This window comes from Electrona antarctica, assembly GCF_951216825.1.
Source record: "Electrona antarctica genome assembly, chromosome: 3".
NCBI classification, from domain to species: Eukaryota; Metazoa; Chordata; class Actinopteri; order Myctophiformes; family Myctophidae; genus Electrona; species Electrona antarctica.
In genome coordinates, this window is record NC_136808.1 from 51146732 (window position 1) to 51162328 (window position 15597).

General features: G+C 40.8%; 2 protein-coding genes across 3 annotated transcripts in view; one reads left to right on the top strand and one right to left on the bottom strand.

Moving 5' to 3' along the window:
* usp47 (ubiquitin specific peptidase 47) overlaps positions 1-5607 on the top strand; it is a 50201-nt gene extending 44594 nt beyond the window's left edge. For both annotated transcript variants that reach the window (XM_079497989.1, XM_079497990.1), the window contains 3 exons: positions 381-428; positions 535-665; positions 3811-5607. In XM_079497989.1, coding sequence (XP_079354115.1) covers positions 381-428; positions 535-665; positions 3811-3985 — 354 coding nt within the window. In that variant the 3' untranslated portion in view covers positions 3986-5607. The remainder of the gene's footprint in view (positions 1-380; positions 429-534; positions 666-3810) is intronic.
* A 1940-nt stretch (positions 5608-7547) lies between these two features.
* On the bottom strand, positions 7548-13159 carry dkk3a (dickkopf WNT signaling pathway inhibitor 3a; the record flags this gene model as incomplete). Its single annotated transcript, XM_079496398.1, has 6 exons — positions 7548-7653; positions 7923-8079; positions 8198-8342; positions 9426-9518; positions 11783-11878; positions 12956-13159. The coding sequence occupies 6 exons, from the start codon at positions 13157-13159 to the stop codon at positions 7566-7568; spliced, it is 783 nt and encodes a 260-aa protein (XP_079352524.1). The 3' UTR covers positions 7548-7565.
* Between the last annotated feature and the right edge of the window lie 2438 nt (positions 13160-15597).

A 15597-nucleotide genomic window follows, 5' to 3' on the forward strand; every position in this document is an offset into this window, starting at 1 on the left:
CTTTTTGTAAAAAATATTTCACAATATCTCAAAAGTAAAAACAAATTCAATCCTTTTTTTTTTAAAGATAAAGATCTATAAATGTAAAGAATACAAAATAAATGGTGAAACTAGCAGATCTCACAATCTCACTTTGAAATAGAGCATAAGTGGGTAATTTTGGGAACCTATTTAGACTAATATTGAGACGAGTTGGAGTTATGTCCATAGTTTATTCTGACCCCTTATCCATAATTTATACATCAAGAATAATTATTATGGACTTAGATGGCTCTTCGTCTAAACTCATTGTCATGATGGCAGCAATGATTGTATTAATTTCTAATCAATTCGATTGATATGAAGTCCATTTACGATTAATTCTTGACACTCTTCTGCAGCTCAGTGAAATAAGTCGGATTCCTCTTGAAAACCTGGAGTTTGCAAAGGTATGTAAGCTTACCTTCTGTTGCACAGTACATGAATCTAACCATATATTTCTAAACTACCTGCTAAACACATTAAAGTATTGACTAAGCATATTTCTGCCTGCAGGGGAGAGGAACCTTTCCTTGTGATATATCTGTGTTGGAGATCCATCAGGAGTTGGACTGGAACCCTAAGGTGTCGACACTTAACGTGTGGCCGCTTTACATCTGTGACGATGGAGCTGTGGTCTTCTACAGGTGAATAGAGCTAGACACATTACGTTACACTGTCTGTTGACCCTTTACATCTGTGACGATGGAGCTGTGGTCTTCTACAGGTGATTAGAGCTAGACACATTACGTTACACTGTCGGTTGACCCTTTACATCTGTGACGATGGAGCTGTGGTCTTCTACAGGTTAGTAGAGCTAGACACATTACGTTACACTGTCTGTTGACCCTTTACATCTGTGACGATGGAGCTGTGGTCTTCTACAGGTGAATAGAGCTAGACACATTACGTTACACTGTCTGTTGACCCTTTACATCTGTGACGATGGAGCTGTGGTCTTCTACAGGTGAATAGAGCTAGACACATTACGTTACACTGTCTGTTGACCCTTTACATCTGTGACGATGGAGCTGTGGTCTTCTACAGGTGAATAGAGCTAGACACATTACGTTACACTGTCGGTTGACCCTTTACATCTGTGACGATGGAGCTGTGGTCTTCTACAGGTGATTAGAGCTAGACACATTACGTTACACTGTCGGTTGACCCTTTACATCTGTGACGATGGAGCTGTGGTCTTCTACATTACATTACATTACAGTCATTTAGCAGACGCTTTTATCCAAAGCGACTTACAATAAGTGTATTCAACATAGGTAGGGAACAAAAACTACTAATCACCAGAAGTCTTTAGTGCATTTTCTGCAAAAACAAGCAACCAAGAGTATACCTAGCGCTAAGGTAAAAGTGCAATATATCAGCTACCTATTTCCTTAACCGGATGAGACAAAATAGCTAAATCAAATGAGCATGAGCTAAAACAATTAAGTGTATCGACTAAACAAGATCCAATAAACAATACAACAATAGAAAACAAACGTTCGTACAACTAGTTAACAACAAGTAGGTCAGGCAGAGAGGAAGGGTAGTGTTTCCTGAAGAGGTGGGTTTTCAACCTGCGGCGAAATATGGGCAGTGACTCTGCTGTCCTAACAACAGTGGGGAGTTCATTCCACCACTGTGGGGCCAGAACAGAAAAGAGTCGTGACCGTGTGGATCGGCCAGAAGGACCCTTGAGTGACGAGGCAATCAGCTTACTCAACTAGACAGGTCAGGAGCTCTGTTCACTTCAAATGTTGGTTATACACTGAAGAGAATACTCCCAGCCTGGCTACTTATCCCTTGAGTTGTGCTGGCTAAACCACTCACTTCACACTTCACAAGGAAATCAAGTGGCCTATACTACTTATCAAGTGGCCTATTACAGGGTGAAACTAATTAAACTAGTCTACTAGCCTACTGTTTGAACACAAACAATACAACTATAAACTACTGACTACCACACAAGCTAATAATATAATACTAATACAAAAGTACTTAGAGTAACACTAACAGCAGTTTGCTAAAATACAGAATAATGCTACTTACTCAACTAGACAGGTCAGGAGCTCTGTTCACTTCAAATGTTGGTTATACACTGAAGAGAATACTCCCAGCCTGGCTACTTATCCCTTGAGTTGTGCTGGCTAAACCACTCACTTCACACTTCACAAGGAAATCAAGTGGCCTATACTACTTATCAAGTGGCCTATTACAGGGTGAAACTAATTAAACTAGTCTACTAGCCTACTGTTTGAACACAAACAATACAACTATAAACTACTGACTACCACACAAGCTAATAATATAATACTAATACAAAAGTACTTAGAGTAACACTAACAGCAGTTTGCTAAAATACAGAATAATGCTACTTACTCAACTAGACAGGTCAGGAGCTCTGTTCACTTCAAATGTTGGTTATACACTGAAGAGAATACTCCCAGCCTGGCTACTTATCCCTTGAGTTGTGCTGGCTAAACCACTCACTTCACACTTCACAAGGAAATCAAGTGGCCTATACTACTTATCAAGTGGCCTATTACAGGGTGAAACTAATTAAACTAGTCTACTAGCCTACTGTTTGAACACAAACAATACAACTATAAACTACTGACTACCACACAAGCTAATAATATAATACTAATACAAAAGTACTTAGAGTAACACTAACAGCAGTTTGCTAAAATACAGAATAATGCTACTTACTCAACTAGACAGGTCAGGAGCTCTGTTCACTTCAAATGTTGGTTATACACTGCAGGTGAAAAGAGCTAGACACATTACGTTACACTGTCTGTTGACCCTTTACATCTGTGACGATGGAGCTGTGGTCTTCTACAGGTGAAGAGAGCTAGACACATTACGTTACACTGTCTGTTGACCCTTTACATCTGTGACGATGGAGCTGTGGTCTTCTACAGGTGAATAGAGCTAGACACATTACGTTACACTGTCTGTTGACCCTTTACATCTGTGACGATGGAGCTGTGGTCTTCTACAGGTGAATAGAGCTAGACACATTACGTTACACTGTCGGTTGACCCTTTACATCTGTGACGATGGAGCTGTGGTCTTCTACAGGTGAATAGAGCTAGACACATTACGTTACACTGTCGGTTGATGGTATCTAATTACAGAAACAGGTCTGTCTTTTTCTTCCCCACCGGCAGACCAAAATACTAGGACTGTCAAAATGAGTTAATTAGTTAATAATTATTAGGTAATTAGGAATGAATGCATGAAACACAATTAACACCAGCAGAATGACCCACCCCCATACATCTCATAATTCCACCCACTATGCACTAGTTGTCAATCTGTTATCTAATGGCTGATAGGTCCAGACAACGGTCAAGACGAGATTGAAAACTATCTTTATTAGAAAGTTGTTACAAGTCGGTTATTACCAGAAAAGGCTTTACGTTGGCAACCAGTGACTGATCACATCACAATGGGGTGAGAGACAAACAGAGCGTTCATTTTTCTGTTCCCACTCAAATAAACTTGAGCTAATGGACATAGTCATGAATGGTGATTAGTATTGTGATAAATCTGATTAGAAATGCTAATAGTTTGGCTTCCTGTACAAAATACATGTCAACAAGCTGGAGATAATTTCCAAATGTGGGTTTTCTTTTGTATTGATGCTTTTTAGTATTTCAAGGTTTCTTTTATTGTAGACTCCACTGATACAACTATATACCACTTATATTCCACAAAACAATCTCAGTTGTGTGTATGTATGTATGTATGTATGTATGTATGTAATTGTATTATATGTATGTACAGGGATAACACTGAGGAACTGATGGACTTGTCTGACGATGAGCGCAATGAGCTGATGAAGAAGGAGAGCAGCCGCCTGCTTAAGACCGGACACCGCGTCAGCTACTCTCCTCGCAAGGAGAAAGCCCTCAAGATCTACCTGGACGGAGGCCCTGCCAAGGACCCGGGACAGGACTGAGGCACAGCACACTGGTCCTGGTTACATTAGATCACCTGCCTGCTGCAATGTAGCATGGCTGACCTTGGGAACCCTGTGTGAACGCAGGGCTCTAATATTGACTTGAAGGTCAACGCAGTGCTGTGCGGCTGGCGCTCTCTTGCCCTCCACTCTGAGCTCCAATGGGGATAGAGATTGGCACAGATATTGTGCACTATAGTGTCTTGTACTGTAAAGTTGAAAGGGAAGTACAAAGGCTATTGAATACGAGACTAATCACATACTGTATAGACAAATCAGTTGGATGTGGTGTTGCAGGGATGGATGCATGGATGTTAGAACTGTGAAGCTGGAGTGGAAGACATCCGTCAGTGTCTCTTTGTGTCATCTGTCTCCCCTCATGTAAATGGCACTTCCCCACCTCTGTCACTGGGTATCTCTTACTGTTTTGGGCACTGTTAAGCATCTGTCTGTTTCATCAACATATTCATTGTCCAAATTCAATAATGTTCATTCCTGTATCATCAGACCAGAGACCTTATCCTATACATTGTCCCCCATTTTTGGACAATACAATTAATACTATTATCTGCAGCTCTTTTTCCAGTCCTCAATCCTTCTGGTGAGTCAAATGGGATTATTAATAATACAAAATTAGATCATTGATTAAAAAAAAACTTTTAGCTTTTGGCTGTTTCTGCCTTTCTACCAGAGAGCCACAGCGTGGGTTGTCTTACTGCTGCTGCCATCATGCTTTAGGAGCCTTGCTTCCCTTACACAGGATTCTCTGGTACATACAAATAGGCCGTTGGTCTTTTGCTATCAAGGACAATAAAACAAAACCATGTTGATTATGTTTAAAAAAATATATTTCGTTTTTGTTTATTGTAAATTATTATTTTGCTCCAGACTTAATTATATATTGGGTCTCTGGGTCTTCATTTAGAAATGTAATTTTCTTGGATGTTTTATTCATCACATTATCGTGTCCCTTGACAAAAATGGCACATTTTCAACTGGAAAAATATGCAATTTTTCTTGAGGGACACGGCCATACGACAAAGAAAATAAGCCTGAGTGGTGTTGGATTGAGGGGCGGGAGCCCTCAGTGGTTGTTTGGCAAAGTGTGGCTGTTTTGGCGCTTCTACCTACTGCTGCTTGATAGACTGACACCTGGGGGTGTAGAGAGGCCCTTGGACGTCTAAACGTTAGGGGTGTAGAGAGGCCCTTGGACGGTCTAAACGTTAGGGGTGTAGAGAGGCCCTTGGACGTGCTAAACGTTGGGTGTAGAGAGGCCCTTGGACGTGCTAAACGTTAGGGGTGTAGAGAGGCCCTTAGACGTGCTAAACGTTAGGGGTGTAGAGAGGCCCTTGGACGTGCTAAACGTTAGGGGTGTAGAGAGGCCCTTGGACGTGCTAAACGTTAGGGCGTCTGCTCTGCACACCGGAGAACAGTCCTCCGATCCCCTCTGGGCTTCTAATGCTGCCACCAGCTATTCACTGTAGAAATGCCAATATATGAAGGAAAAACTTTTTTTCTTTTTCCTTTTGTGGTTGTTTATGTTTATTCCTTTGAAATTGAAATCCTGTGTGAACATAGTTTAAGATGATTTTAGAAACAAATTAAAATGCTTTTTTCCATAACTGCAGTTTCCTGTTGATGTAAACGACAACTTAATGAATTCTCTTTCTATTTACTAATGATGAATGTACGTGTAAAGAACCACTGACCCTGGTAAAACCTTTAAAATATTTTATTTTCCTCCAAAGCAGAAGTAGTACAAGCTACAGGTGCAAAGCTGCAGGCCTTCATAAGATGAACCAACTCAGGTTACATAATGATAGTTGCATGCAAATTCTATCATCCAGCACCAGTATAGATGCAAAGAAAATGTATTGCATTGCTCTTGTATCTTTCACGTCTGATTGAGACAGTCAGAGATACTAGGATAGGATATAGCCTAGTGTAGCTACATGATATGAACAACTGCTGTGCACATGAACCACAAACTGATGGCTCAGAAGAACAGTTAGTTCAAATTTACATTAAATGAATACCGCTGTGTGAAGTATAAAACCTATTTTTGGGTGAAGTGTGGACACTTAACTCGGTCGTGACCACTGTCTTATTACTCAGGACCAAACAGGACAACATGTCACTCGAATTGAGGCACCATCAGAATTCTGTGATATTGAACCATTGTTTCAATAGCATTTGCACATAAAGAAATGTAGTTACAATTTACTAATATTGATTATGTTTTTGGATTAGCGGTACCTTAACTTTAATATGAGTAAGCCAAGCACAATGTTTAAAACAAATAAATGGGTGAGGTTAATGTTAAGGATAAGATTATTGCAATATCTGTCCTTCTCCATGGCATTATAGTTGTCATGGGACAGTGTGTTACAGTATACCACATGCTACCTTCTTTATACGAGTATATGAAATAAATAAAGATGTAAATGATTGAGTGTTGCATGTTAAACTTGCTCAAACAGTTGTTGACAATGACAAAAAGGTACCTTTGCTTTGGTAGTATAAATCGCTGAATCTTTTAAAAAGAGATATATTTAACCATTTCTACCTGACATTTTTAAGTAGTTTGCACTTTCTGAAGTGGCGCCTGAGATTTGTTGTTGTAATGCTGAGCATATAACATAGCTGAAAATATAGTATTGCTAACAAACACATTGGCATTAATTTGTCTGCTTCATTGTTGCTGCAAGACTGAAGTAGTGTCCTTGCACGGTCATGTTACTTACATGTTTGTGAACATCTATTAAATCTCACAAGGGATTTCAATATTTCAGCAAAGACAAAGAGCACATACACTTCTCAACACATTTCTTCAATAATTCAGGTTCCATGGTGTAAGTTCCTAACCTGACTCCGCCAGATGGGGCAGCAGAGAGTAGTCAGGTTAGTAAGTTCCACCACATTGGATCAAGTTAACAAATTGGAAACGCTACTTTTTGCAACAAAGTACTGGCTATAAGGCTTAAGCAATGGGCAATAGAGCAACTCTTTGGGTGTCATGGACATGGGATGTACAGTAGGGGTGGGACGATATGGGTTCCTCACGATACGATATATATCGCGATATTAGGCCCTCGATAACGATAATATCACAATATTCGATATATTTCGATATTTGCGATATATTGTATGACATTTCATCAACGATATATCACGATATCTGCAACTACAAAATATTTGGAACTGAAAAAAATGCAGCATTTTGTATTCCCAAAAAAGCTGTTTGGAGACTTTGGACAAATCACCATCCAGTAATTCAGTACTTCTGGTTGCTGTGGAATCTGAGTGGGATTTGCTTTATTTTAGCTGTCATTTCCTCCTTTTCTAAACATGTTGTTCATCACTTCATTATGAACAACATTTCAAATTTCAAAAAAAAAAGGGTTTTTATTTTATTTTATATCGATATTTTAATAATCAATTATTTATCGCGGGAGGACGTATCGATATATATCGCCATATCGATATTTCAGCACACCCCTAATGTACAGTACTTCTTCAATTGGGTTTAATGGAGACCCTGCTGTCTGGTAGTTTTAAGGCAATCTGAATTGACCCATTTCTAGACTATGTAGTCTATCTCTGAATACAGTGTATCAGTCATCTCCTCTTCACTTGCATTCTGCTCTTTGAGACACATGGAGCCTCGCCTGTCAAGAGGGAATAATGCACTTTTTAGTATTACTGTGTGGCAAAGCTTTGTGTGTGGCATATGGACAAAAGGTTACGAACACAAATAGCATAAATTAACATACAGTATTAGGCCTGCCGTATTGCTTTTTAAATAATAGGCACACGTATTCAATACAGACCCAGTGCCTTTTAACTTCAGAGGGTAAGCGAGGGCAATGCCATTGTTTGACAAGAATAGCATATGAAGCAGGGTGCAATAGGCCTATTTAAAGGCCACTGTACTCACCCCAGTGGCTGGCACTCCAGATTCCCTGCACATGGGCAGTGTTCCCTAGGTCCCTCACCTGTCATGTCCCAGGACAGCAGCGCCATCAGGTGGTTAGGAGAACCATAGCACCGCTCACGTTCAATGGGCTTAGCTGAGCATACTGGAAAGAGGAGCGCTGAACACGCACAGGCAAACACACACACGCGCACACACACACACACACACACACACACACTGTCAACACCTGTGCGTTAGTAGATGTGTGATGCTACTGCATTAGCATAATAGTATACCTTTATGGAGCGCACAACAGAGGTCTGTACTGCAATCAGTCTGGTACTGGCAAATATTGCCAGCCTCACCCTTTGTGGCATTCTGAGTGCATTGACCCCACACACACAGCTGTCCAGAACAGCACTCCTCATCCTTGGTGCAGGGCTGAAACACAAATCATTTATTTTAGTCGCCACTTTCACAATTTCACATATCCTGTATTCTGTTTAAGAGCTGTAAAGGGTAAAGACAGGAAACACTGAAAAAAAGGGATACTATAGCAATGATTGATTAATGATTACTATCCGAATATAGCGCTATTTAACAAATATATATCATATCCACCTTTAATATATTCCTGTCACTTCCTGTACAGCACAGTACACACTACACACACCAGATTTTGACAGACTGCCAGCATTACTCTAGTCTAGGCTCTACATCACCAACATTACCTCCTCCAAAGCAGGCACTTCGGGGTTAGCATGACTCTACCGTAGCTTAATCATAAATAAGACAAGAGAGTGTGTCTCCACACATGTGATTGTTATTGCCTGTCATTGTAATCACTGAGAGCAAAGGACAAAGGAAGAGGTCATATTTAACCTTGACACACATTGTCCTGTAAAATAAAACCCGGAGCAGCTGCTGTAGCTTTCAGAATTGATAACACTGACACTCCAATTACACTGTGTAGGCCTGCTGCAATGCAGTCACAGCACAGCACTCAACTATCAATAATAAACTATTAAGTACAATATAAATCAATTCTAATACACAGTATGTCTGTCATAACATCTTACAAATAACAGTATATAAATATAGAACAGATAAATATAGTATACAATGAGATGAGTGTGTGTGTGTGTGTGTGTGTGTGTGTGTGTGTGTGTGTGTGTGTGTGTGTGTGTGTGTGTGTGTGTGTGTGTGTGTGTGTGTGTGTGTGTGTGTGTGTGTGTGTGTGTGTGTGTGTGTGTGTGTGTGTTTCTGTATATGAACTGAAACCCTATATAGCCTACTGCCTTTGCAGACAGAGTCAATTTTTTCGCAGTAAATAAAATGCAAAAGCTTTGTCTGCAAAGGCCTTTACAGTTCAAACTAGGTTATTTTTGTGAATGTATAATCTCTACAATAAATCTCTTCTTTGAAAATAGCCGATCTTCAAGCTCACAATGTGTCAAAACAATTTTCTGTGAATATTCCCCCCAGGATTGGGATGTTATGGTTCAAGTTGTTAATTTCACCTACCACATCTATAGCCTTGCAACGTAGACACTTAGAGCCGTGTGTGTCAAAGAGGCAGTACCTCCCCTTATCACAGTCCTCATCAATGATGCACTCCTAGAGGCAAAAAGGACAACAGCATTCAGACCACAATATTGCAGACACAGAAATACCCAGGGCTGCTATGAGACTTCACATTACAATTAGCATAGTTGTAAGATAAATGATTAGGTAAGGAGCATTGGGAATGTGGCGCATACAGATGATATGTAAATGTACACATATACTGTAGGGAGTTCCCTACAATTACTTCTAATCCTAAACCTAACACATTAGTATTCTTTTTGCCTTGGTGTTAGTTACCTTTCAGCTGCAAGTAGGACAGACAGACATTTGCAGCTTGTGCTCCAACTACATATCTAAAATAATGCCACGCAAAGCACTTTGCCCTGTCTCTGGAGAATGTATATACAACCATTCCAGCATTTACAGTAAAAGCAGTTAAAGGAGCATTCAGTGATTTGGGTGATTTGGAAAACCACCCAGTCCGCCCCGGTAACAAAATGTGCACATGCACGCTCTACAGTGGGGGGAAGTGCAACAGGCCAACAGCATGTGCACCAAGGCCCGCCCCCACTCGATCATGATTGGAGGAAGGCCCCTCTCATCCTGATTGGATGAAGGCTTTGCCACCCAAATCCCAAACTGAAACTAGGGTTTTTTGACCCCAGGGGCTCACTGGGGACAGGGAGGAACTCCTTATATGGTCAGCACACTCTATAGTAGGGAGAATTATCCAGAAAAAAAGAAAAAATAAGTGATATTTGAATTAAGTCAAATCACTGAATATACCTTTAAGCCAGGAGTCAGGAGTCACACAGTGGCTTAATTATTTTCTTTCTTTTCTGTTTAATTTATTCATAGAAATACGTTTTCCTCTTGACTTGAATGTACTATAGTACTGAAAGTACTTTAGCCTATACCAATGTTAAAATGTTGCACCTTTGGCCATGTGCTTCATTAGCCATGCATTTCGTTAATCAGTACTTTAGTATGCATAAAATATCTTCCAGAGCACTCCGGGTGGCACAGGGGGAAAGTACCTGTCCACCACTGCAGAGTCTATAGGCTAGGGTTTTGAATCCACCGCGATGGATAGCCAAGTGTCTACTGTATACTGTACGAACACAATAGATCGTCGCAGTCCCGCCCCCTTTCATGACGACACCAGGCCCAGGAAATTAATCCCAATGCATAGACATTTCAAAAAGTATTTATTTAAAGACCTTTTAAGCGTCGTACGAAGCCAACTCGAGTCGTGACAAATCATGACAACACACACAATATTTTGGACCAAACAAATAATTACATAGAAGAAAAACAACAAAAAAAGTGTTGTAACCTGCCGTTTTTTTCCTACTTTCTAATTCTTTGTTTGGCCCGAAAAATTGTGTTTGTTGTCATGATTTGTCACGACAAGAGTTGGCTTTGTCCGCGGCGTAAACGTCTTTAAATAAATACTTTCTGAAATGTCTATGAGGAAAATGAACAGAATCATTTCCTGGGCCCTGGTAGGGGGCGGGACTGCGACGCTCTATTGGCCATAGTTGGGGGAGGGAAGTCAGGCAGAGAGTAGCCTCGTCCCAGGCTTACTCATCTGCGAAGAGAAAGGGCAGAGAGGGTCTTGTTGCTGAGCAAGCAACTTCTACAGGCTGGGGCGGAGCCTGCCAGTGGGGACTGGGAGTACCGAGCGGGAGGATTCTGGCGGAGGCGCTACTGTATAAGTCCTGACGGTGGGGGCTCCTCACTGGCAGGTGGGCCAATAGAGTGCAATCGCAGTGACAAGACAGAAATGTGTGGGAAGGCTTAATTGGCATAGCGATTAATTGGGAGAAAAAAGGGGTACAAATAATATAAAAATATAATCTTCCAATATGTTATCCATGTATAAAATCTATTTTCTACTTTACAGACATCCTGCTTAATCAGCAGATATGCTAACATTACTATGCATTATTAATGGCCAGGATGCCTTGTTACTATCAAGTCCCTGAGGTTTTAGTCATTTTCACCAAATTAGATAACTAATTTTGCACAAACAAAAACAGGAAACCAGAGAATACAATAGTGACATAAACAATTATTTTAAAAGCATTTGCTAATTCTTTTAAAGTTATATAGTATGGCTATTTAATTAATTAACGTTGTTTGCTCAAAAAATAATAATAAAATAAACTTTGGACATGACATTTTCCTTCATTCAGACTTGATGCATCTGCATGGTTTGGGTGAGTTTTCACCTTAACGGATAATATGCATTAAAAATATGAAATCCAGGAATTCAGGAGCCAAACAATACAGTACAGTTCACTTATACTTACATGATTGATATTATTGTCCTTGCCACTGGGTGGGATGCTGTTAGTTGTAAGGAGAGGTTCTGTTACTTCAACATCTGAAGTAATGTTGTCTGTCTCCTGAATGAAGGGGAACAATGTCATATCACAAGAAAACAAATAACTGCTTTTTGGTTTGTGCTTTTGTGGTTATTTATGTGTGTGTTCCAACTTCCAGGGTGTACCAGCTAAATTGGTTAATAGCAACACAATCAGTTTAATCACTTTAACTCTATATGCATCAGCTATTTGGAAATAGTCAATCAAGCTCAAAATGCATTGCGATTAGTTGTGAGCTTTTAGATTTGCTATCTTCATTTTTGTTTTAAATAAATACTGTATATAATATTTTGGTACTATTGTAAGTGGCACTGGTACCTGTAACCTGCCACTGTAGGTGCATTGATGATCCTACCTTATCCACGGTCTCTGAGGGAAGGACAGTTTGATTGTCAGTCACTTGGTCAGAGACATCATTGTCCATTGATGGTGGGTCACTGGGCTGCGGTTTTGATTCAACACTTTCATTGTCCATTGATGGAGGGTCACTGGGCTGCGGTTTTGATTCAACACTTTCATTGTCCATCTAGAAATGATTGACATATTGATTCATGCTAATAATAACATGTTATGTGGAAAATCAATCAACATACATTTCTGCATAATTATCCTACATGTTAATTAAGTGTGTATAGGCTATAGCTATAGCCAACTTGTAATCGAATCTTGTGGTTCAATTTTCAAACTTTGTAAGCCTAATGAACACTTGGATTATTCACTGATCATTGTAGACTACTGTTGTAGGCTATAACCTACTGTTGTAGGCTATAACCTACTGTTGTAGGCTATATAACCTTAGAGTATATATGAAAGGCTATAACCTTAGAGTATATATGAAAGGCTATAACCTTAGAGTAGGCTATATATGAAAGGCTATAACCTATGCACATGTTCTCTGACACAGCAGATGCGTGACCCATCTTATTTCTATTTTTAGAATGTGCGGGATGAAATCAATTGTTATATGTTAAGATTTAAAATATTTAAAATAGTAGCGATCAGTAATTGACTTGGGGGCTTATTTGCAATAAAACACACACTTATAAAATGATGATAACACAGAGATGCTGAGACATAGATATATATAGCGCGGCTTACTTGGAGGACCGCCGTATCCTCCTCCTCCTCCTCCCGTTTCTTCTGACTGTCCTCCACTTCCACAAACACGTTATTGTTTAAGGAATAATGGCCTTCACCCAGAGTCACGGTGAAGTCCGAATGCACTATTTCAGGAAGAATGGCATCGACGACGGGTGTTGTTGTGACAGTGAAACCCAGAACTAAGGCGAAGAGGAGCAACATCGTGGCCACCGATGTCTGTCTGCTGCTATGCCGCTGTTGCTGCTGTGCACCACTGGGTCTGGGTGGGTGTGGTGGTGATGGATGATGATGCCTGGAGGACTCCGGAGAAACATCGGCATCATCACAGCTGGTGCCAAATGCACCGTCAGAGGAGACGACGCGGTGTCGCTTGCCGACATGCTAACAACGTAATGCAGGCGTAATGCAGGCGACTGTTCGTCCACCCACCCCTTTTGCCAATCACTGTGTATGTTTCTTTTCCCTTTTTACCTCTATGATGAGTTCCTGTTTTGACTATATAGTTGTGTATATTCGTACGTCTCTAATTGTTTTGATGAATTGAAAATGGTGGGCCCTATTGTAAACAAGTGTAATGCTTTATGGTGTCGTCCACTCACAGTTAACAGTTGTTGTATTGAGTTGTAGCCTACTTGAAATGTACTGGAATTCTGCAAACTGTTAATAAATCAATCAATCAATCAATCAAAGTCGTAGGGTAGGCCTACTGTCTGACCTGACTCCCGACACATGTCACACACCTCTTTTTCTGCTAATGATTGGTGCCCAGACAATTCTTTTTTATAGGCTATTAAACTTGGCAGAGCAGAGACATGATGCAGGTTAATATTAAATAACCCCAACAACTACCCTTTCACAGAAGACATTCAAGTCTGAAGATTTTTAGTGGAATTTAAATTCTGAATTCATACGAACTTCAACGACTTCCTAGCCTAGGCTACACCTAATTCTACCCTTTAATGCTTTTAATGCTTTATACATACTGGCTATAATAGACTGATTATTTGGCATGTCTTTAATGTTCTTCACCAACAGGTGGCAGAAAATCCCCCAAGGTCAAGATAAACAGCATGTGGCACAACACCCAGCATTTTAGAAAGGAGAGAGCCCCCGCCCCTCTCAGGAGACCCTACTTGCGATTCATTGTCTCCACCAGGCCGAAGGCATGGGGACATTGGGGAGAGAGTATGCAGGGCTAAATTAGAAATGGCCAGTGGGGCCGTGGCCCAGGGGCCCTTGGCTCTCAGGGACCCTTCGGGGAAACTGGACCGCGTGGTACTGAGTTTGAGGCCCTTCATTGGCCGTTGTGCGCACTATGGGGGCCCCCAAAAGACTACCGGCCCAGGGGCCCTCGTGGGGGTTAATCCGTCCCTGAGAGTATGTTTTGCGTGTGTGTGTGTGTGTGTGTGTGTGTGTGTGTGTGTGTGTGTGTGTGTGTGTGTGTGTGTGTGTGTGTGTGTGTGTGTCCGTCCGTCTGTTACCAGCTAATCTCCGGCACTGTTAACCTGGTCGATGCCAAATTTTGAACACACACTCCCTGCATGCCAACGATGAACCTCTGCCCCAGAATTTCCAGAACGACCTGTTATAGCGCCACCAGGAGGCCGACTTTTGAAAAACACATTGTTGGATATTACTCCTCCAGATTCTGTCCAAATATCCCGCAAATCGTTACACACTATCTCTATAGTCATTTGTTCAAGCCGGATCTGTCCGATATTTCATATTCCATCCTAATTGGCTAACATTGGCTTTCAAAGTTGGCAGGATTGGCCCGTTTTGAACAAAAAGCCTGCATTCTAGTTCTCTGACCACAAGATGGCCTTGTTTTCACATTAAACATATAGATCTCTACAGCTGATTAGAGTTCACACACACACACACACACACACACACACACACACACACACACACACACACACACACACACACACACACACACACACACACACACACACACACACACAGAGATGTCATACATTAAAATCTCAAATAGTTGAAGAAGATAGGTACCCACCCCTACACTCAGTTCAAACAAGAAGCAGAGAAATTATCACTTAAACGTATGTTGTTTTCACTCCTCTGACAGGCAGGTAATGAGTGGGAACAATAGGTGGTGAAGGTGAACTCCACCCACTTCCCCAGTAAACTACCTGCCAGGCTGTTAGTTAGGTAAAGTTAGCTTAAGTTGTGGCAAATCTGCAAAAAAAATGCTTACCACTAGCTTTCTTCACAGATGTGTTCATAAAGGTGTCTACTGTCATAGAAATAAATGTTCCAACCCAACTCCCTTGGGAAACTTTGTGACAGCTGCTGACCAATATAAGGCAAATAATTACAAATTTCATTATACTTTAAGTAGCATGTGACATGTCAAACTAGGGGGTTTTCATGATGCTGAATCCATTCCATGCATTAGTTTTGCACGATAAACACTCCTTGAGATAAATTCGGCCATAGCCACTTGCCCAAATGTGCCCAAATGTGCCCAAATGTGCTGACGTGATGACGGCTATGGGCATTTTTAGGCAAAGGAGTGTTTTTCGTGCAAAACTAATGCTTGCAATGGATTCAGCATCATGAAAACCCCCTAGTTTGACATGTCACATGCTACTTAAAGTATAATGAAATTTGGAATG